Source organism: Asterias rubens, chromosome 17, assembly GCF_902459465.1.
Source record: "Asterias rubens chromosome 17, eAstRub1.3, whole genome shotgun sequence".
Lineage (NCBI taxonomy): Eukaryota > Metazoa > Echinodermata > Asteroidea > Forcipulatida > Asteriidae > Asterias > Asterias rubens.
The window spans coordinates 460,332-482,863 of record NC_047078.1 but is presented as its reverse complement, the minus strand read 5'-3'; the positions used below and the strand labels follow the sequence as shown (position 1 = coordinate 482,863).

Sequence of the window (22,532 nt, the reverse complement as noted above, 5' to 3'; positions counted from 1 at the left end):
AGAGCAGTGATTCGCGAGAGCACCATCTCAGCGCGTGGGGCCGATTTACTGACTTGTCCACAAGTCTAACTCAACTCAAGTTACATTGGCAAAACTTCAACTCAACTATCATGCCTTGGATTTGACACTCTAAAGTGTCAGAATTTTCAAAATACATTTTTTTCAACATAAAAACTACATTAAAATACACACTTGAGATACTTATTTTCAATGATGGTAATGAAAAATGTACACCATGCCACAAGTATTTATAAAGTTTAGTGCACAGGTTAAAAGTATTATACAGGATTGGCAAGGATGAAAACAGTGTTTAATTATAGTCTGAAAGCTTACTGAATATTTAGTTAATACTAGAACAATTTTTCTGTGAAATATTTCCCTCTGAAATGAAGTCATATTTGAGAAAATGTTTCTAAAAACAACCGCAACAGATGATTTCGGTTGCTGCCACCAAAACTAAGGACAAAGGTCAAAGGAATTGGGCACAGATACATGCATACTCAACCATGTAATTGTCAGAAAAAAAAGAAATTTCGAATTACTCTAAATTTGTACACTGTTCTATACGACTATTATGAAAGAGAGAGGAGGTAAACAACAACAAACCACTTGTACATAAGGAAAGAGATAAACAACAACAGACCGCTTGTAAAAAAGGAAAGAAGTTAACAACAGGCGACTTGTAAATAAGAACAGCATCATCACACATTGGTAGCAAGTTTGTTCTTGGATTCAAGGGATATATCAGATCCCTTTTGCGAGCCCTCAGTGCTATAGCGCTCTCCATAGTTACGCTCCTCATTGCGGCTACGTTCATCACCATAGCTACGCTCGTCCTCATAACTTCGTTCATCGTCATAGCGGCGGTCTCCATCATAACGGCTATCACTATAGCGATGGCCGTCGTAGCGAGTGTCGCTTTCATATCGAGGGTCCATGCGGTTGTATTGACTGACTTCGTTGTCGTGTGTATCATCGTTGCCATGGCGACTGACATTGTCATCCTTACGAGCGTAGTCTTTGGATCGATCAGAATGATATGAGACATTGTCATCATCTCTCTGGGGAGAAAATAATTAACAGTCAATTTAAAAATAAATCCTCCCAATTGCATAGGTCCCAAGCACTATTGGTACTTCGCTAACTTATTAAAGGTTTAATAAATGCTCATCTTACATCAAGAATAGAGGATACTATTTGGTTTTATCAATACACATACGTGTGTAAAGCACTGTATATTCAGTACTTTCCAAAGTCCTGTAAACAAAACTCACAGGCATATGACTGAACTTGAATCCTTTGCTATTCTAGAGCAGCAGATGTCTTACCACTAGACTGTGGATTTCTTTCTAAAGGACTCAGGAAAGTACTGAGTGTATAATTATCTGCCATGGCACTCTTAAGGCCTCAAACACAATATCAGCCTTTACCTTGCAGGTACCCATTTATACCCCTAGATGAGGAGAAGCAATTATAGTTTCAAGCACCTAGCTCTAGGAGACAAAAAGTGTCGCTACCTGGATTCAATTCCACACTCCGATGACTTATTAGAACTTGAATTCGATGATCTAAATCGGTATAAGCCGTGTTCAATATGACGTCACAGTTCAAATATCTGCCCTACAACGCCTAAAAATTAAACCGGGATTGCTGCATGCTTTATTGATGTACGCGTATGGACGCGCATACGGTTTGCCCAACAAGATGGCAACTTTCATAGCAAAAAAGGGGTAACTCAATACGGTCTATTGAGGACTCTTTCGGAATCCGATGAAAATGTTTACCTTTCTGATGATTGGCTCAGAGTACTCGTTGTTTGAATACCGCCGTGGGTAGAATCCATCATTGGAGTATCCGTCCGACATACGATGTGGGGCACGGTAATAAGGGTCATCAAATGAGTCGGAGCGCCCTCTTGTTATTTGCGGCTCTGCATAGCGTACTTTCCCTGGAGTGCTTGGTGGGGTGGCGTTGTAATCATAGCTGACTGTGTATGATTTGTCATCATAATCATCGTCGTCATCTCTGAGTTTGCGAACAATTTCCATTTTGACTTTACCTTTGGTGTCAGAAACGGCGGCTTTCCTCCCTTAAGAAAAGAAGTTCAGTTAAAACCTTGTAATCAGATTCTTTGACTACCCCACATAAACTTTGACTGGCGTCAGGGGTTTTGTTTGTTTGTCTTCCTATCAAAGGAACTCGGCAAACTCCCACAAGGGGAATGTATAAACATCAAGCTGGCAACATCCAATCTCTCTCATTACAAACATTGGTTTAACGTCTAAGATTATGAGTTGCACATCAGTTACACAAATCAAGAATTTGTGATTCAGTAACTAGACGACAATACTTGTTCTTATCATTATAATAATATTACAGAGCATTTATAAAAAGCAATTTTCTTGTGCCTTACAAAAGAAGTAAAAGTTAAAACAATGGAAACATTGTTATTTTATGTGTATTTTGGAGTGAAGACAATAACCAAAAGTACACCCTGTCTTTAAATGCCCAGCAGCCGATTTCACGAAACGCTAGGATTAATCCCACCACAAGTTAGGAGGAGTAACTCGCCCTAACTTAGGATAGGTTCAATGCCTATAAGTTAGGAAGAGTTTGGTGAAATTGACGGCAGGAAAGGTGTTACTCACTTTGCCATTTGCGTTTACACCACACCATACAGATGATGGTTAAGATGAAAATAACGGCTGAAGTTCCAATAACTGCAATGATGATCCATACAATCAGATCCAACTCTAAAGAAAATAGTATCAAATAAAATTATAATAACTATTATATAACACCCAAGCCGATCCTTGCCATTTGATTGGAGGATTGTCCGTCACGTGATAGCAAATAAAAGTACCAATACACGCTGAGTCACTCACCGTGCTTTTTCGTTCCATCCGAAAAGTACCATTGCACGCTGCTAGCGTGCAATGGTACTTTTCGGATGGAACGAAAAAGCTGAGTAAAAACATCACTGCGTGCGCGTGTCTTTGGTAACGCAGCAGTGTTACTGCAAGGCATATTAGTAACATTACTAGCATTCGGCTTCTACAATTAAAAATTGTAGGCCTACGCTTTGTTTGTTTTGAAAGTTGTATCTTTCAATCAAAATGACAAAGATCTACTTGGATGTTATATAAAACAAATAATGAATGTTTTTCATTCGTGCAATGGTGCGAAAATGTTCATTCGTTGAAAGCTGGAATGTTCCATTCAACTCGGCTCCGCCTCGTTGAATAGAACATTCCATCTTTCAACTCATGAACATATTCGCACCATTGCACTCATAAACATTCATTATGTGTATAATATTTCATACTGTAGTCTTATATGCAGATATGATATTAGGTCATTGTAAGTACAAGGGCTGACTTATATCTACACATTGTAAGTACAAGGGCTGACTTATATCTACACATTGTGTATGCTATAATAGACTTTGCAGCCCTTAAATTTAAAAACAAATTTTTGATTTTTTCAAGAGCTATACATTTGGAAAAAAACTTTCTAAATGTTCACAAATTTGCACACAACATACATGGTATGGTGGGAAACTCCCTTTTGAAATACTTTTGCTTAAAATGCAATTAGTTTTCGAGAAATGAGTGAAAAAAATTAATTTGATCTAGAGAGTCCAAAACTCAAATGTTTGAAAAACAGTGAAAACATTCTCAGAATCATCTCAGCTCATAAGAGATTGATTGCAATGGTTCTGCCAAATATTTCACACCATGCAAAGCTTCAAATCCATAGTAAAGTTAGCTTTTCTATGAACCCTTGGCTTACTAACCAAGTAAGTTATAGTCATCTCACCTTGTTGGACGAGTGTGATAAGTAGTGTATCCTCTCCAACATCATGGTACAATTATACACCCCAAAGTCTTCCATCTTTGCCTTGTCTATTATCAGTTCACTAAGAACCAAGTTAGTAACTAATATCTCACCTTGTTGGACGAGTGTGATAAGTAGTGTATCCTCTCCAACATCATTCATCATGGTACAATTATACACCCCAAAGTCTTCCATCTTTGCCTTGTCTATTGTTAGTTCACTAAGAACCAAGTTAGTAACTAATATCTTACCTTGTTGGACGAGTGTGATAAGTAGTGTATCCTCTCCAACATCATTCATCATGGTACAATTATACACCCCAAAGTCTTCCATCTTTGCTTTGTCTATTATCAGTTCACTCAGAATACCACCTTTTTCCTCATGCTTTACTACCGTGAATCGCCCAAATGTCCCTGAGGAAAGAAACAAAAAATCAAGAAATACCGGACCTTTTTAACTGTGGGGCTTTATAAGAGTTGTTGATTGTGGAAGAACGCAGCATAAGAGAGGTAAACTCTTAGAGGATCAGGGTTACGAACACCTTATCACCTTAACAAAATTGTATCTCGCATGAAAATGCTCTGTGCAAAAATGTTGTATCTTGCCGCTTACTTGTTTGTGTGTATCTGAGCTATAGACCTTATGCACATGACGTCATTTCAGTAGGGCGCCCTCACCTAGAGGTCAAAAGGAGGTTGTTCATTGGCCAATCCTGTGCGCCGCGCGTACAAATCTGTGCGTTTCGATTGTTTCGGCACCGTTTTTCCACTAAGATGGCCGCTGGATGACGTCAATGCATAAGGTCTATTCTAAGTGAGATACAACTTTCTGATTTTTTTTCCAAACTTGTGTGTAACAGAGCCGTTTTAGGAAATACAATGTTTTCTTCACTGTCACAATGCAATGATAAATCTTTAAGATGAATGTTTTCTCCACTGTCACAATGCAATGATAAATCTTTAAGATGAATGTTTTCTCCACTGTCACAATGCAATGATAAATCTTTAAGATGACATTTACTCACCTTCCTCTAGTTCTCCACTGTCACAATGCAATGATAAATCTTTAAGATGACATTTACTCACCTTCCTCTAGTTCTCCACTGTCACAATGCAATGATAAATCTTTAAGATGACATTTACTCACCTTCCTCTAGTTCCCCACTGTCACAATGCAATGATAAATCTTTAAGATGATATTTACTCACCTTCCTCTAGTTCCCCACTGTCACAATGCAATGATAAATCTTTAAGATGACATTTACTCACCTTCCTCTAGTTCCCCACTGTCACAATGCAATGATAAATCTTTAAGATGACATTTACTCACCTTCCTCAAGTTCTCCACTGTCACAATGCAATGATAAATCTTTAAGATGAATGTTTTCTCCACTGTCACAATGCAATGATAAATCTTTAAGATGACATTTACTCACCTTCCTCTAGTTCTCCACTGTCACAATGCAATGATAAATCTTTAAGATGACATTTACTCACCTTCCTCTAGTTCTCCACAGTCACAATGCAATGATAAATCTTTAAGATGAATGTTTTCTCCACTGTCACAATGCAATGATAAATCTTTAAGATGACATTTACTCACCTTCCTCTAGTTCCCCACTGTCACAATGCAATGATAAATCTTTAAGATGATATTTACTCACCTTCCTCTAGTTCCCCACTGTCACAATGCAATGATAAATCTTTAAGATGACATTTACTCACCTTCCTCTAGTTCCCCACTGTCACAATGCAATGATAAATCTTTAAGATGACATTTACTCACCTTCCTCAAGTTCTCCACTGTCACAATGCAATGTAGATCTTTAAGATGAATGTTTTCTCCACTGTCACAATGCAATGATAAATCTTTAAGATGACATTTACTCACCTTCCTCTAGTTCTCCACTGTCACAATGCAATGATAAATCTTTAAGATGATATTTACTCACCTTCCTCTAGTTCTCCACTGTCACAATGCAATGATAAATCTTTAAGATGACATTTACTCACCTTCCTCAAGTTCTCCACTGTCACAATGCAATGATAAATCTTTAAGATGAATGTTTTCTCCACTGTCACAATGCAATGATAAATCTTTAAGATGATATTTACTCACCTTCCTCTAGTTCTCCACTGTCACAATGCAATGATAAATCTTTAAGATGAATGTTTTCTCACCTTCCTCTAGTTCTCCACTGTCACAATGCAATGATAAATCTTTAAGATGATATTTACTCACCTTCCTCTAGTTCTCCTCTGTCACAATGCAATGATAAATCTTTAAGATGACATTTACTCACCTTCCTCAAGTTCTCCACTGTCACAATGCAATGATAAATCTTAAAGATGAATGTTTTCTCCACTGTCACAATGCAATGATAAATCTTTAAGATGACATTTACTCACCTTCCTCTAGTTCTCCACTGTCACAATGCAATGATAAATCTTTAAGATGACATTTACTCACCTTCCTCTAGTTCTCCACAGTCACAATGCAATGATAAATCTTTAAGATGACATTTACTCACCTTCCTCAAGTTCTCCACTGTCACAATGCAATGATAAATCTTTAAGATGAATGTTTTCTCCACTGTCACAATGCAATGATAAATCTTTATGATGACATTTACTCACCTTCCTCTAGTTCTCCACTGTCACAATGCAATGATAAATCTTTAAGATGACATTTACTCACCTTCCTCTAGTTCTCCATTGTCACAATGCAATGATAAATCTTTAAGATGACATTTACTCACCTTCCTCAAGTTCTCCACTGTCACAATGCAATGATAAATCTTTAAGATGACATTTACTCACCTTCCTCTAGTTCCCCACTGTCACAATGAAATGATAAATCTTTAAGATGACATTTACTCACCTTCCTCTAGTTCTCCACTGTCACAATGCAATGATAAATCTTTAAGATGACATTTACTCACCTTCCTCTAGTTCTCCACTGTCACAATGCAATGATAAATCTTTAAGATGATATTTACTCACCTTCCTCTAGTTCTCCACTGTCACAATGCAATGATAAATCTTTAAGATGATATTTACTCACCTTCCTCTAGTTCTCCACTGTCACAATGCAATGATAAATCTTTAAGATGATATTTACTCACCTTCCTCAAGTTCTCCACTGTCACAATGCAATGATAAATCTTTAAGATGAATGTTTTCTCCACTGTCACAATGCAATGATAAATCTTTAAGATGATATTTACTCACCTTCCTCTAGTTCTCCACTGTCACAATGCAATGATAAATCTTTAAGATGATATTTACTCACCTTCCTCTAGTTCTCCACTGTCACAATGCAATGATAAATCTTTAAGATGATATTTACTCACCTTCCTCTAGTTCCCCACTGTCACAATGCAATGATAAATCTTTAAGATGATATTTACTCACCTTCCTCTAGTTCTCCACTGTCACAATGCAATGATAGATCTTTAAGATGATATTTACTCACCTTCCTCTAGTTCCCCACTGTCAGAATGCAATGATAAATCTTTAAGATGATATTTACTCACCTTCCTCTAGTTCTCCACTGTCACAATGCAATGATAAATCTTTAAGATGATATTTACTCACCTTCCTCTAGTTCCCCACTGTCACAATGCAATGATAAATCTTTAAGATGATATTTACTCACCTTCCTCTAGTTCTCCACTGTCACAATGCAATGATAAATCTTTAAGATGATATTTACTCACCTTCCTCTGGTTCTCCACTGTCACAATGCAATGATAAATCTTTAAGATGATATTTACTCACCTTCCTCGAGTTCCCCACTGTCACAATGCAATGATAAATCTTTAAGATGATATTTACTCACCTTCCTCTAGTTCTCCACTGTCACAATGCAATGATAAATCTTTAAGATGATATTTACTCACCTTCCTCAAGCTCGTTACCATCTCCCCAGGACCATATTACAAGATATGGGTCTGGCTTAGTACTGGTAAAACATTGCAGGGTAGCTTTACGTCCGATCTTCGCTTTCTGCTCTGAAGGGCTTGTGATATCCGTAATTGCTAGATGAAAATATTGGAATGGGTTCATTTATTAATTGTAGGGTCTTAGATTAATTTTTCTAAACATAACGCTGATTTACAGGAAAAAAATATCAGAAAGATACATGAAAAGTCACATACGTGCAAGTTCTGGCTGAATACAGTGTCTACGTCTAACAAAGTAGTTTCATAAAAACGTTGAATCCATCCACGTTTAGTGAGGTGACAGGGGGTACCAACTGCCACTCCCACCGCAGCATTCATGAACAGACACCAAACCACAGAGTAATGAGACACAGTGTAATAGTGCTTAGATAATGGACAAGGGAATAAACCAAAGTTCCTGACATCTTAAGAACAGTATAAAAAGAGATAACAGCAGGACACAAAAGTTTGAGCCCTGCTGCAGTGGATCGAATAATAGCTGAGAAATCAACCTTGCCGACGTACCATTGATATCCACTCGTCCATAACTCATGATAGGTTGGAATCCAGGGACCGTAGCGATACAGACATAGGTTCCAACATCACTGTCTCTGATCATATCAAACTGCAGGACATGCATAGTGCTTAGGGTTGCCCGGGAGCCCATACGTGTCCATTTAATGGTCGGCTTAGGGTTGCCATCTGCTGAGCATGACATCTGGGCGGGTCCTTCTTCATCAACGGAGACCGACACTGGAACCTCTAGGAATCTTGGTCCATCTTTGGAGAAAAAAAATATTTTAAAAGGAGCCCAAGAGAACTATTCAAGGGAAATACGGGCTAGAATTGATTTTAAAGTTTTGGTTCTGACTTATCAATGTATCCATGGTATTGCCCCTGTTTATCGTACGGTTCCCGCTCTTTCCAATATGCAGGAGTTCAGTTATGGAACAGTCTTCCAGAGGTTGTCAAACAGGCTGAGACATCAGAACAATTCAAAACCTGGTTAAAAACATATGTGTTTTCTTAGTACAATAGTTTGTTGACTTCCTTTTACAGCGCATAGGGACCTCACAGTGATATGCGCTATATAAGAATAGTTTTATTATTATTATAAATAATTATTTTAAAAGAAGTCCTAGAGAATCATTCAAGGGAAAACCCACACAGTCAGGTATGGACTGTAGACCCAATCCTACGGGATATATCCGGGGTCCTAGAGGTGGAAGGCGAGGGAAGATACCACTATGCCAACCCAACTGCCCAAGCTAGGCGAGGGAAGATACCACTATGCCAACCCAACTGCCCAAGCTCGTGTGCGTTTTTTCCCCCAAATATTTTAACAATTGTTTTTTTGTCACATTGTTTAAAAGAACAGGGGTGAGATTCATTGATGACAAAAAGGTTTGAAACTAGGATCCAACTTTAAGGAGTGATGTTGAAATGATAGCATTTCTATCTTTTGGCAACCCCTGGAGTTAAAAATATCAAGGATCTTTTGGGGAATGTCATCCTCAGTGCTAGAAAAGTAGATCAAAGAACTCAATTTAAATCCCTGCAGGGTTCTATTAGTTGTACCCACAGTGGTCAGTGCTGGTAAACCCGCCTGGCACTCTACCCACAGTGGTCGGTGCTGGTAAACCCGCCTGGCACTCTACCCACAGTGGTCGGTGCTGGTAAACCCGCCTGGCACTCTACCCACAGTGGTCGGTGCTGGTAAACCCGCCTGGCACTCTACCCACAGTGGTCGGTGCTGGTAAACCCGCCTGGCACTCTACCCACAGTGGTCGGTGCTGGTAAACCCGCCTGGCACTCTACCCACAGTGGTCGGTGCTGGTAAACCCGCCTGGCACTCACCATTCCCTACACACTGACAAAATTTCATCTGTTTTAGACCACCACACATTTTCCAAATTTTTAAATTAAACTTGCAATTTCCCTTTTTTCCACCACTAGCTAAAGAAATCCTGGGCAGAACTCTGTCCTTCTTCAGTCAATTTTCCGTTGGTCACTTACAGTTCAAATACTTACATAGGATTGGAAGGGTAATACTTCCTGTAGTGGAGCCAATAGCGTTGGTAGCAGTGCATGAAATAGAGACCATATGATCATCTTTGGTCATAAGAAGCTCAAGTTGACTCTTTTCAGCACCTACAAATTAAAAGGTCAAATTACTCAACATAAATTATGACAGTTTTCACACAATCAGGGTAATATACCACAAGGTCATGATTCTCCAAGCTACGTTTTGGTCATAACTTTTACTTTAACAAAGGCGTGTTGTTATCAATACCGATGCAATTATGGACTCCTATCTTTGGGTGATAACTTCACAAGATCACAGGGCTTGTAGCTGGGCATTTTCACTGGACCTGAGTTCTTTTTACAAGACGAGCGGCCAATTTCACAAAACGCTAGGATTAATCCTAACTCTAGTTAGAACGAGTAACCCGTCCTAACTTAGGATGGGTTCAATTCGTCCTACGTATTTGGATACGGAACTGAACCCGTCCTAAGTCCTAAGATTAATCCTAAGTTAGGAAGAGTTTGGTGAAATCGACGGCTGATTCAAGATGAGAAATGACTGTCCTTACATGCAAATTTACAACTCTCAAATTTTCATTGTGCAAAGGGAACCAAAAACTTCCAATGGAAAATCTTTAAGTCCACAGGAAACTTTTGATGGGGCACCAAGGCAATGGATGGCCTCCATGTAATTATAGGCCTGCTGTACAACATGAGGAGAAACCCTGACAAATGACAGTCCTATAAACTCTTTTCTGAGATCCTACCTGATATTGGTTCATCATTCTTTACCCAGGTATACGTCACACTTCTTGGGTTTGCATCCACAACACAGCGGAAGAATACAGTCATATCTTCTCTGATCTCTGATGGAGTAGACTCTACTACAACCACTGGGGCATCTGGAAAGAATGTTAAACAGCATCTCAATGAAAGAAGGGATGACAATTACAACACTTCAAAGGGTGTCGTTTCTAATAGTGCTTTTTACCAAAAAGTTGTTTGGGTATACCCTGCCTTATAAAGCCATTATACACTTTCGGTACAGAAAAGAAGAAAAAAGTTCACAGATTTACAAATAATTTACAGGGTTTACAGAAGGTAATGGTGAAAGACTTCTCTTGAAATATTGTTTCATGAAAGGCTTTACTTTTTGAGAAAACATTAAAACAATATCAATTCTCGATAGCGAGAATTACGGATTTATTTTAAACACATGTCATGACACCGCGAAATGCGCGGAAACAAGAGTGGGTTTTCCCGTTATTTTCTCCCGACTCCGATGACCGATTGAGCCTAAATTTTCACAGGTTTGTTATTTTATATAAGTTACACAAAGTGTGGGACTTGGACAATACTGTTTACTGAAAGCATATAATGGCTTTAATGGCCAAAAATACCTAAGCACAACAAAATTATGCTCACCAGAATAAGGTAACCAGCCAGAATACCAAGTCACAATTTTCTGCAGAAATGTACCTGTAGACCCATTTTCTCAGAATGACGACATTGTATGTTTTGGATGTAGACAAAATTTGCCCTTGCAGGATATCGCATGCAATATTGTATCACAGCGCTGCAGTGCTCTTTAAGTTTTTATGGTCATAAACTTGTAGAGTAAATACCTAAAGTACACACTTCCTTAAGGGCATATTTAAAAAGCTGTTAAGAGGTTCTCTGCTAAGCAAATATTATTGAGTGGGGCACCAATAACTGTATTTTTAGCTGGTAACACAATTCTACTAATCAAAACTATTTTGTGCTTAGCAAGTTATTTTGCTTACAAGCTTAATAAAAGTGGGCCTTGACAGAGTAAGTTTACTTACGTTGAACATCCAGAATGACTGCAAGTTTTCTAGGTGTACCCAGAGCCATATGGGAGACTTCACACACAAACACAAGGCTGTGATCCTCAACCGTTGGGGACAATATCAATGTACTAGCGACGTTCATCAATTTCCCAGATGGGTCAACATCGAACCACGCCCTCGTGTGAGTAGCTGCTACCTCTGCCTCCGCTCTCAACCACTTGATCTCTGCGACTGGGTTGGCTCGAATGGCTTGGCAGGTTAGGTTGGTTGAAACACCAACGACGACTGGTAGGATAGCATCACTGGGGTAAATGGTTGGGGGCTCTGGTATTTCTGTTTGGAATTAAAAGAATTATTTTCAGTTTTAATTTTTAATCCAACACGGAATACAAAAGAAAAACTTGTTTTTAAACCATTAAAAAATAATATGGCATATTATTGTCAAGCCATTGTAAAAAATAGTTTAAAAAAAGAAAGAAAGTAAAGTGATTGATGCAAGGTAATTCAAAATAGACCAAGCGAAAATGTTTAAGGGCTTTTTATTTCATGTATAAAGAAAGTTAGGTTTTTGAATATAAATAAAACTAACCTGTGAACATTTTCAATGTTAAAGGTAGAAGTGTTTATTAGATAATGACGAGAATCCATAACTGGAATACACAATCTGAGAAAACATTTCAAAAGTTTCTCAGATTGAAATATTTGTTAATCCCTCTCTCTATAATTGTCTCAGAAACGTTTCTGAGATTGACAATCTTTTGAATCTCTTTCCCTAAAACCACATTCCTTTAATGGGAATCATTTCTCGAAATGTCGCACATTATCAACAGCTACAGTGCTTCTTACCAAGCAAGTTTTTATGGTCATTAATTTTTGGAGTGAAACATTACACTCCCCTTTAAGTCAATACAACAAATTGTTAAACACTTGTTTAATCTCAGTTTGTTTCTTTTTTTTAGGAACAGTGTGTAAAATAAAAAACAGTACTTCCTATTAGATAGTGAATTCCATTGTGATTATGATAAACACAAGGGAGTCGTTTAAGAATGTTATATCAAGTAAGTTTCAATTATGTTTGGAGTAATATGTATATCCTCACTTTAAGTTTAAACATTACGTTATAAAACACTTGTTTAAAGTATATTTTTTGTACAGTGTACAAGCTGTGGGGAAACAGTACTTTCTTCTGGATAGTGAATTCCATTGTGATTTTGTAAAACCCTTTAAAAGAGGAATTATTTCTAAGAATCTTACACCTGAAAGTTTTTATGTTCAATTATATTTGGAGTGATGTATAATACCCTCCCATTAAGTTGAGACAAAAGTTGTAAAACACTTGTTTTTAATCTAGTTTCTTTTAAGTTTGGGGGGGGGGGACAGAGTGTGCAAAACTTTAGAGAATGTAATTGTGATTATGTAAAAACCCTAGAAGGGAATCGTTTCTAAGAATGATATACCAAGTAATGTTATGTTCAATAATATTTGAAGTACAAATGTACCCTCTCTTTGTAAAGACATTTACAAGTTAAGATATTAAGTTGTAAACACTTGTTTATTCTAGTTTCTATTAACTGGTTTTTGGGGCTGACAGTGTGCAATAGTTTGAGAAACAGTACTTTCTTCTGGATAGTGAATTCCATTGTGATTATGATAAAGCCTTAGAGGTCAACACAGGTCACTACAGGCCATGCATGGGTTATCGGTTATAAGGGCATCCTTGTGGGGTTGGGTTGAGGCCAACTCTAGTTGATGGTTTTATCACTGGCAAAGCTTTCTAGCTTTCTAGACTGTCTGGTTTTTAGATTGGGGCTCAGGAAAATTTAAGCAAGTGTGTATTGTGAGAAATAAGCAGGGATGAGTCAGAAATAATTCATATAACAGATTACTTTGGTTGACACTTTTGGTAAAGATTTTAAACCTACTGGTTCATGTGTTTACCATGTGGGTACTATCTGAACAACTGTATAGCATAACAAAAACTGAAGAACCCCCCCCCCCCCACAAACCCAATTGCAACTACATACATATTTATAGACATTGTAAACAATTCAAAGAAGAATTTGCGGACACACTTTTGCACATCAAATCTCAATTTGAACTGTGTTGGTTCTGAAAAACAAAACAAAAACCAAACAAACAAACAAACTGTGGTTTAACAACTAAATATTCTTGATCAGGGAAAAAACAAACAAATAAAACATCAAAAATATCAAAGCATGATGAAAATTTGAGTTGTTTCACGACCAGTTCTTTTTCTTTTAAATCTCCGCAGCTCCATGGGAAATTCATGTACCTTTGCCCAATTTCATAGAGCTGCTTAAAGGCAGTGGACACTATTGGTAATTACTCAAAATAATTGTTAGCAAAAAACCTTACTTGGTAATGAGTAATGGGGAGCTGTTGATAGTATAAAACATTGTGAGAAATGGCTCCCTCTGAAGTAACGTAGTTTCGAGACCTCAGAATTAGATTTTGAGGTATCGAATCAAGCATCTGAAAGCACGCAGCTTCGTGTGACAAGGGTGTTTTTTCTACTATTATTATCTCAAAACTTTGGACGACCAATTGAGCTCAAACTTTCACAGGTTTGTTATTTTATGCAATAATGTTGAGATACAGCAAGTGAGAAGACTGGTCTTTGACAATTACCAAAGGTGTCCAGTGTTTTTAAAGGCAGTGGACACTATTGGTAATTACTCAAAATAACATCATAAAACCTTAATTGGTGACGAGTAATGGAGAGAGGTTGATGGTATAAAACATTGTGAGAAACGGCTCCCTCTGAAGTGACATAGTTTTCGAGAAAGAAGTAATTTTCCACGAAATCAAGCATCTGAACACCCACACAACTTCGTGTGACAAGGGTGTTTTCTATTTCATTATTATCTCGCAACTTCAAAGACCAATTGAGCTCAAATTTTCACAGGTTTGTTATTTTATGCATATGTTGAGATACATCAAGTGTGAAGACTAGTCTTTGACAATTACCAATAGTGTCTACTGTCTTTAAGCAGAAAACATTGCTTAACAGTTTTGTGCTTTAGAAGAAATGAGCAAGATGCCAGTCACCAATCATTCGTGTGAAATGATAGTTAGGCCTGTAAAACCCTGATGTGGTAAGCCAAATTATGTCGTGCTTAGCAACTTTGAGTTCTTAAGCAGCTCTATGAAGGTCCTGGGCCCAATTTCATAGAGCTGCTAAGCACACAAATTTGCTGAGCATGAAGTCTCTTCCTTGATAAAACAGGATTACCAAGCAAATTTCCACGTGATTTTTGGGATAAGCAAACAACAGCTGAGTAACAAGCAATTTGCAACAAATGGAAATTTGGTTGGTAATTCTGCTTTTATCAAGAAATAAATATCATGCTAAGCAAATTTTCGCGCTTAGCAGCTCTATGAAATTGTGCCCTGGTGTTCTTACTTACTCTGTATAGTAAGTTTCGCGGGTCTGGATGTTAAGACAGGAATCTCAGCTTCACTTGAGATGACATGACAAAGATACTCTCCATCATCCTCAAGAATCACATTCTCAATCTGTAGATTGTACTCTCCAAGAGATGTATTCCCAACAAAAGAAAATCTGGAAAAAGATAAATTATAAAAAGATAAAATATAAGATGTAAAACTAATCAAACTTTTAAAACTTAAACTTAGTTTTGTGATTCACTTCCAACTGAAAAATATTTATGAAAATGGACAGCAAATTACTATATAGTACAAGTCTCTAACCTCAGGTGAAAACTGTGTAAAATACCATTCGATACCCTTCACATGCAATTTTTTACAAACTCCCCAAAACCTTCAATTTCAAGAATGGTCTGCGCGGTTTTTTTCTACAAAGAATTTTTGGTGAATCCCTGAATTTTTATGATAGATACTATAAAAACAGCATTGAAATAGACGACCAACAACTGGATTATATTAATAATTAGGCCTTTTAAGGGAAGAAGTTTCCATAATCAGGGAGATTTTCAAAATTGTTCATCAGCCTTGTTCATCACAGCACAGAAATACTGGATTATTTTCAGGAAACTTTCTGCAAAATCAGGGAGAGTTGGCAGCTAGCTTTGTCATACTCTTCCATAAGCAAAGGTTTTTTTCCATGGAACTTTCAGCAGGGCAGAGAGAGTTAAGGTCTAGTCACACAGGCCCCAATAACGAGAACAATAACAATGCACGCCCTCGTTTGGTTGAATTGCTCCATGACGAATACATGTATGCCACCCTCATTCAACAATCGAGGGCGTGCATTTTTATCGTTCTCGTTTTCGTTCTTGTTATCGGAGCCTGTTACAGCTCTTTGTGCTTCGGTACCAGCATGTTTTAATGCCTGCATAGGATCCAATGTCCTAACACTAACAAACGCTAACACCATTGAATGGTCTCCCATGGAGTCCCAATTGCCTTCTGGCAGCTTTTTTTATATTAATATCCTTATGTTTATCTTCGCTACGGTGGTCCCCTACCAGACGATGGTTTACACACGATCCATATTTAAGTGCTTTTGAATAATGTACTAAAGTCTGGCACAGAATACAATTTGTGAGCCTACATTTATCTTTTGCTTGGAACAGAAAAATCTCAACCCCTCCTGGCTTTTAAAACTAAGCATTTTTTTATTTTATATATCAATGAAATCCGCCAACGTTTTTTTTATTACTTAGTAACTTTTATTAAATGTACTATAGGGAATATGAACACAGATCCTTATATGATTAAGCCACCAGACCATTTCGCCCTGCCAGCCTCAATTTGATATCATCACAATTGAATGGAATAAAAACAAAATGGTGGCGCCATACCTGGGAAAATTATTGATTAAAGGATCGGTGTCCCCAGCAATAAAGTCGACTCCTTTGAACCACAAAATGTGTCCTGATGTTTCTGTAACGATGCATTTAAGGACAACGACTGCCTCTCCAATCATGACAGCCGTGTCGCTCGGTTCCTCCTGGAATGATTGTAAAGCCAATCCTGGGAGAGGATTGGAAAATAAATCGTGGAAGTTAACATAGCAAGAACATTCTTTTATAAAATAGACATAATATGCAATGTTAACTACATTTTGAACTTTTGTTTGTAATCTTTGTGGGAAGAAGAAAGAAAAAAATAAAATGGTTTAGTTTGTTATATATGTACCTAGCAGTCCTAGAGAGCCAAAATTTGCATCTTGAAATCAGGGAGATTGTATACAAAAATCACAGAGATTGTTTAGAGTAACAAAGTTACATTTTAAAACACTATTTTCACTCAAGAATGTTTTTTTCAAAATTTTTGACTGCATTGTGTACTTTTGTTTGTATTTTTGAAAAGTGAGAAATGTCAAGTGATAAACCACCAGGGAAACTGACTGTGTAATTTGTTATAAATATGTTGGGTCTGTTCTTTGTTGAACCCCAAATCATTATATCTTGTGTTTGACTTTTATAACTTTGAATTTGAAAAAAAAGAGTTAAATCCCCTTAAAATATAAGTTGATCCCCATGTATCTTTATTTGTGGTATTTGAGGTACATTGTTATTGAAGCTGGTCAGTGTTTCCAAGGTGATCCCTCAAGACCTCAATCAAGCTATTTTCAGGTTGGCCTATAGTGCATACAATGATCCATCTGTTGTAGTTTGTTGTTTTTGTTGAGTAGATCCCTTAATGGGTTGCCACCTTGATGAATTACTACTTTGGCATGTTCTCTGGCAAGGATGAATTTATAAACACACTGGATGACTAACGCCTACAACCTGCTTCCACAATAAATAAACAATTCCACTTTTCGTGGATGAGTCTTCCAGAATGAAAAGCTTTTCTTTTAACCTTTTACTTGATTGAGCAGAGTTACCAATTAAAATATTTGTATCCTGATTAAAACATAAACAATAAACTTTATAAATCAGCAATTTGTGATGACAGTGACCTCTTGCTGACTCGCAAAAAAACCCTGTAATTTTCAGAATAATGTTAAATTTTGCCATGTTTTAACAGCATTGTTTTTGAGTGCATTGACAGCAGAAACCAACTGCATCTCTGGCTGCTGCATTCATGAACTGACACTAACACTTAGAAATCTGAGAACAATTCATACATTCAATTTTTCCAGATTCAAATGGTTTGGGGCCCAAGTGTAGGGAAAAATGGTATTTTACTATTAATGCCCAAACAGCTGCAGTGCTTCTCACCTACTAAGGTTTTATGGCCATTAATTTGTCATGTACCAATCTATGGCCACCACTACCCTACCTTTAAGAGGGACAATGCTGGGTGACTTTCAAGTCATTCAACTTCTAAATGCCTGAGAATAATTGGTATGCAAGTATCTAATTATAAGATGGTTGGACTTTTATTGATGTTTGGACAAATTGACTTAAAACATAAGCAAAGACTGAAAGAAGATTTGTTCAGAGACAAATGGCACAACAACCATAAGACACTTTGAGTAGAAAAAATATATAATCTAAATAATGTAAGTTTTGTCAATGGTAGCAACATGTTTTTATTTTAGTATGGCCCTGGCATGAAACAAGGGAATGTGAATAAACAATGAGATAAACAAAATATAAACAAGTCACCACAAAGTGTCCTTGATCAATAAGGCCCAAGTGTCTAGTTGAGATGGTTCCCCACCCATTCAACAGGTCATTACTTTCTCTTGACTCTATGCTATGATAGTGCATTTTAACAAGACACTGCAGTGTCATTAGGAAAAGGGTATCAAAAACAGAATGTCTTTGTTTAAATTCAGTTTATCTTCAGGTCACCTTATTGGGTTGTTATTAATAGCTCTTTTTTAAAAACATTTTTGTCTTCTTCTAGAGAGAGCCATAACAGCGCAACGAAGGGCTAGGGTTATATAAAGAAGAAGGATTCCTTCCTCCATAGTCATATCATACTTTGGTATTGACCTCAAAACTGTACGTGTTATTTCTATCCAAAAGCCTCCTACTGGAGACCCCCAAATCACTGGGAAACTGTCAACTAATTTCAAGGTGGACTTTTTTTCAAACAGTCTACACTTGGTTGACTCATGGAGCAATTAACCATTGCTCCACAGTTGTTATTATTATTATTGATGGTTTATTAAAATTGAACTTGTATAAAAAATTGTAGCCAATGGCTAAATTGCGTCAATATATAGGCCTACAGTTAAAGACATGGACACTATTGGTAATTGTCAAAGACTATAGCCTTCACAGTTGGTATCTCAACACATGAATAAAACAACAAACCTGTAATTTGAGCTCAATTGGTTGTCAAAGTTGCGAGATAATAGTGAAAGAAAAAACACCCTTGTCACACAAAGTTGTGTGCGTTAATAGATGGTTGATTTCGAGACCTCAAATTCGAAATCAAATTCGTGGAAAATTACTTCTTTCTCGAAAACTATGGCACTTCAGAGGGAGCCGTTTCTCACAATGTTTTATACTATCAACCTCTCCCCATTACTCATCATCAAGTAAAGCTTATGCTAATAATTATTTTGAGTAATTACCAATAGTGTGCACTGCCTTTAAATATTTAAAAAATAAACATTAGGCAATGCACAATAGACCAATTGCAACAATCGTCATCAGCGTGAAGAGCCATCATTGTCTGAACAGATTACAGAGCATTCCTTGCTCTATGCATAGAGCAGTGTTTGAACTGATTAAAATTGTCAAGGCCAAATTTTCAAGCAGAAAAAGTTTTTTTTTACAGATTGTCTGCGAGCAAAAGAAAGCAGGGTAATGCAACAATGATGTTCTTTTTGCCTGATCACCGTATTCTGGTAAACATAATTGGGTTTTGCTTTGCTACTTTTTGAGTTAATGCAGCTCTATGAAATGATGCCATAGGTAGCCTTGGTAAGTTTTGTTGTTGGTAAGCTTTGCTTCACTGGCTGTGTGTACAGTGGAGATTTAACAGTTGCTTTATTTAGTAATGCATCAATTGGTGCTTGGTAGAGCAGACAATTGCCATGTGTTTCTATTAACTGTCATTTTACAGTCAAATTGAGAAATGTTTAATGGTGAATCATATCATTGGAATCTGGGCAGTGGGAAGTGGTTATGTGGCTACCTGGAAAAGGAATGGCACCTGGAAAATGTTACTTCTTGTTTGAAAAACATTCCCAAATCCCAATGTTTACCTTTCTTTATTTTAAATCCTCGTCTATGGAACAAACTGCCTGCACTAGTAAAATCATCCGTTTCTTTGACACAATTTAAAAAACAACTGAAAACACATCTCTTCAAACAAGCATTTGATTTAATGGTTTAATTATTGTTATTTTTGTTACCTTTTAGTATGTTTTTTCTTAAATATTGCATTTGTATTATTGTATTCTATACCACATGTTCTAGATTTTTCTCAACTTAGGTTTACATTTTAATTTGTGTTGTTGTTATTGTATATTAATTAATGCTATTGTTTGTATTTTAGCGCCATGAGCACTTCTGTGGATTTGTGCGCTTTAAAAGTTTTCATTATTATTATTATTATTATTATTATTATTATTATTATTATTATTATTAAAGGCAAAGTTTACCTTTTCACTTGTCTGTTCTATTATTGTTTTAATCCTATAGAATTTGGGTTACATTTTGCTATGCTATAAAACTTACAAGGGAAATTGTTCACTGTCTTATTAATATTACCAAGTAAGCTTTTCTGGTCAAAATCTTTTGGAGCAATTACCAAGGGCCAAATATGAGCTTGATTCTGGAGCTACGGTTTAACCGGTTTAACCATTCTTCCTCCTCGGTCCCAAGTCAACTCAGTCCCAAGTCAACTCGGTCCCAAGTCAACTCGGTCCCAAGTCAACTTGGTCCGTATGGTTGACGGGAAATAATTGAATTGGAAATTAAAAAAACTACTGTCCTTTGACTTTGTACATGAAATGGGATAAGTGTGCACCAATGTTCGGGGTATAATATTCGATGCCTTCAATAGCTACCCATTTGTTTCTATATTCAACATTCACTTTTGAAAATTACCGATTGTGTTGGCCAATAAATTTCAACTAAAAAAAAGATCTTCAAAATGTCTCTTTGCTTTCAACCAGTCTGTATGGCTCTCAACAATTCATTAATTGACAAACATTAACAATTGAATCCTCTTTGATTTCTTTTCAAGTAACTTACATTTAAAAATTAAATAAAAACCAAAATCTACTAATTAAAAAACAAAAACTATTAAGGAAAATAGTGTTGTTTGGTCGAAAATAAATAACAAATATAATATTGTTTAGTTATAACTTGGGTTGCGGTCCCTCCCCGCCCTCCCTCCCGCCCGTGCAAGCTTCCCTGCCTTGGGACCGAGTTGTCTTGGGACCATCTGACTTGGGACCGAGTTGACTTGGGACCGAGTTGACTTTGGACCGAGATGACTTGGGACCGAGTTGACTGGGACCGAGTTGGCTTGGGACCGAGTTGACCGGTACCCGGAATGATGACTCTGTGCCAGCTTAACCATCACATTGTTCCATGGCTTAACCAGCCAGGGCACATTAACAAGATTATCCTCAGTGCTACTACTACAGCTTCATACAAGGAAATTGAATGATTTCTTAACAACCCACAACAACTTCCTGTGTGGTGGTTTTTCATCATGCCACTCACAACTCCATCTCATACAACAAAGTCAACAAAAAATGCTTGCCATTAATCTTTTGTAAATGAAAACTTTTTTATAAGTATTACACATTCTCTCTCTCTTTTCATTGGTTTAGAAGTATAAAAACTACCGGTACACACAGCATTCTCTCACTAAGTCTCGGTGGTTCTGCTGGCCAAAGTTTTGTGACCTTTTAATTTACATACAATTACAATTACAAGTTCTAGTTTTTTTTGTCTACATAATTAAAATAAGCTCTCTCGAAAAGAATAAGGTTAGCATGTGTAGGTAAATAAATAATTAATCACAAAACAAGCACAGTAATGTTTTCTTAGGCTTGGTGCAATGCAAATAAAAAACAACATAACTTTTATTTAAACCACACCGGAAGAAGCATTGCATACGACGCGTGTCAACAAAGAAAGGCCACCGTGAACTACGCAATTTTGACGGTAGTGCTTCTCTGCGCGCTCCGCTGAGTTCATGGAGTTCGAACCACTTCACGTGATTCGACTGTCCATTTGAAGTTATGACTGTTCTTTTCTCCTACAATAATATTCAGTTTTCGGATATTACGAGAGCAGACTGTAACAAATACAGTAACAGAGACTTACCTCCAAGTGTTCCAAAAAGCAGGACAACTCCAGCAAAAACACAGAATCTAACGTCAGATCGCTGTGACGCCATTTTTGTACCAGCAGGCTAGACGAATTAAAGGACACTTCTCTAAAACCACTTAAACAATTATCTCAACGAATACAATTCCGGTTGATTGTGTCTTTGGTAATTTTCATTACATTTTAATGTGACAGATTAAAGATTTATGTCCCGGAATGTGGTAAAAAAGAGTGGTATGCGATCGAAAAGTCAGCTAACTGGTCAAAAAATGTCGACAGGAGCTGCAGGACAGCAACTCAAAAAACCTCAAAAACCCAGGGGTCGTCGAATACCGAATCCACCCATTTAAAAAGCAAGCAGCAACAAACAACACGGACACGAGGAAAATCATACACGCGCACGCGCATGCGGTGGCTCTGCAACTTTTCAAATTTGCATAATTTAACCCAACACTTCACCACAATTCTGTAGGTTGTTTATTGCATTCCCACAATGCCGTAGCAATGAATAAACATAACTCCCTTTTTAGCCCAGTATACCCTCATTTGGCACGAGAGCATTTATTTTTAATCATCCATGCAGTTTACATGAGTATCATAAAACAAATTGACATCAAATACTTCAAAAATAAATTTTGAAAACCGCTGTTTAGCTTTTTAGAAAGTGACTATTAGAGACTGAGGTACCAAAGTTGATGGGCTCAAATTTCATGT

General features: G+C 37.1%; 1 protein-coding gene across 1 annotated transcript; it reads right to left on the bottom strand.

Moving 5' to 3' along the window:
* On the bottom strand, positions 1–22,150 carry LOC117301805 (kin of IRRE-like protein 3). The gene is made up of 12 exons (XM_033785810.1): positions 21,816–22,150; positions 16,422–16,593; positions 15,045–15,199; positions 11,632–11,949; positions 10,573–10,707; positions 9,812–9,931; positions 8,306–8,560; positions 7,739–7,876; positions 3,951–4,250; positions 2,649–2,753; positions 1,785–2,089; positions 1–1,061 (listed from the first exon to the last, which is right to left on the bottom strand). The coding sequence occupies exons 1-12, from the start codon at positions 21,886–21,888 to the stop codon at positions 702–704; spliced, it is 2,436 nt and encodes an 811-aa protein (XP_033641701.1). The 5' UTR covers positions 21,889–22,150; the 3' UTR covers positions 1–701.
* Positions 22,151–22,532: the final 382 nt, after the last annotated feature.

What these genes read in the sequence shown, in the direction of transcription:
- LOC117301805 (XM_033785810.1), bottom strand. Translation starts at nt 21,888, where the DNA reads ATGGCGTCACAGCGATCTGACGTTAGATTCTGTGTTTTTGCTGGAGTT. An exon ending in GCTTTTTGGAACACTTGGAG is followed by an intron (nt 16,594 to 21,815) that starts GTAAGTCTCTGT and finishes ATCCTCTCCCAG; the next exon opens with GATTGGCTTTACAATCATTC. An exon ending in CGCGAAACTTACTATACAGA is followed by an intron (nt 11,950 to 15,044) that starts GTAAGTAAGAAC and finishes AATTCCAAACAG; the next exon opens with AAATACCAGAGCCCCCAACC.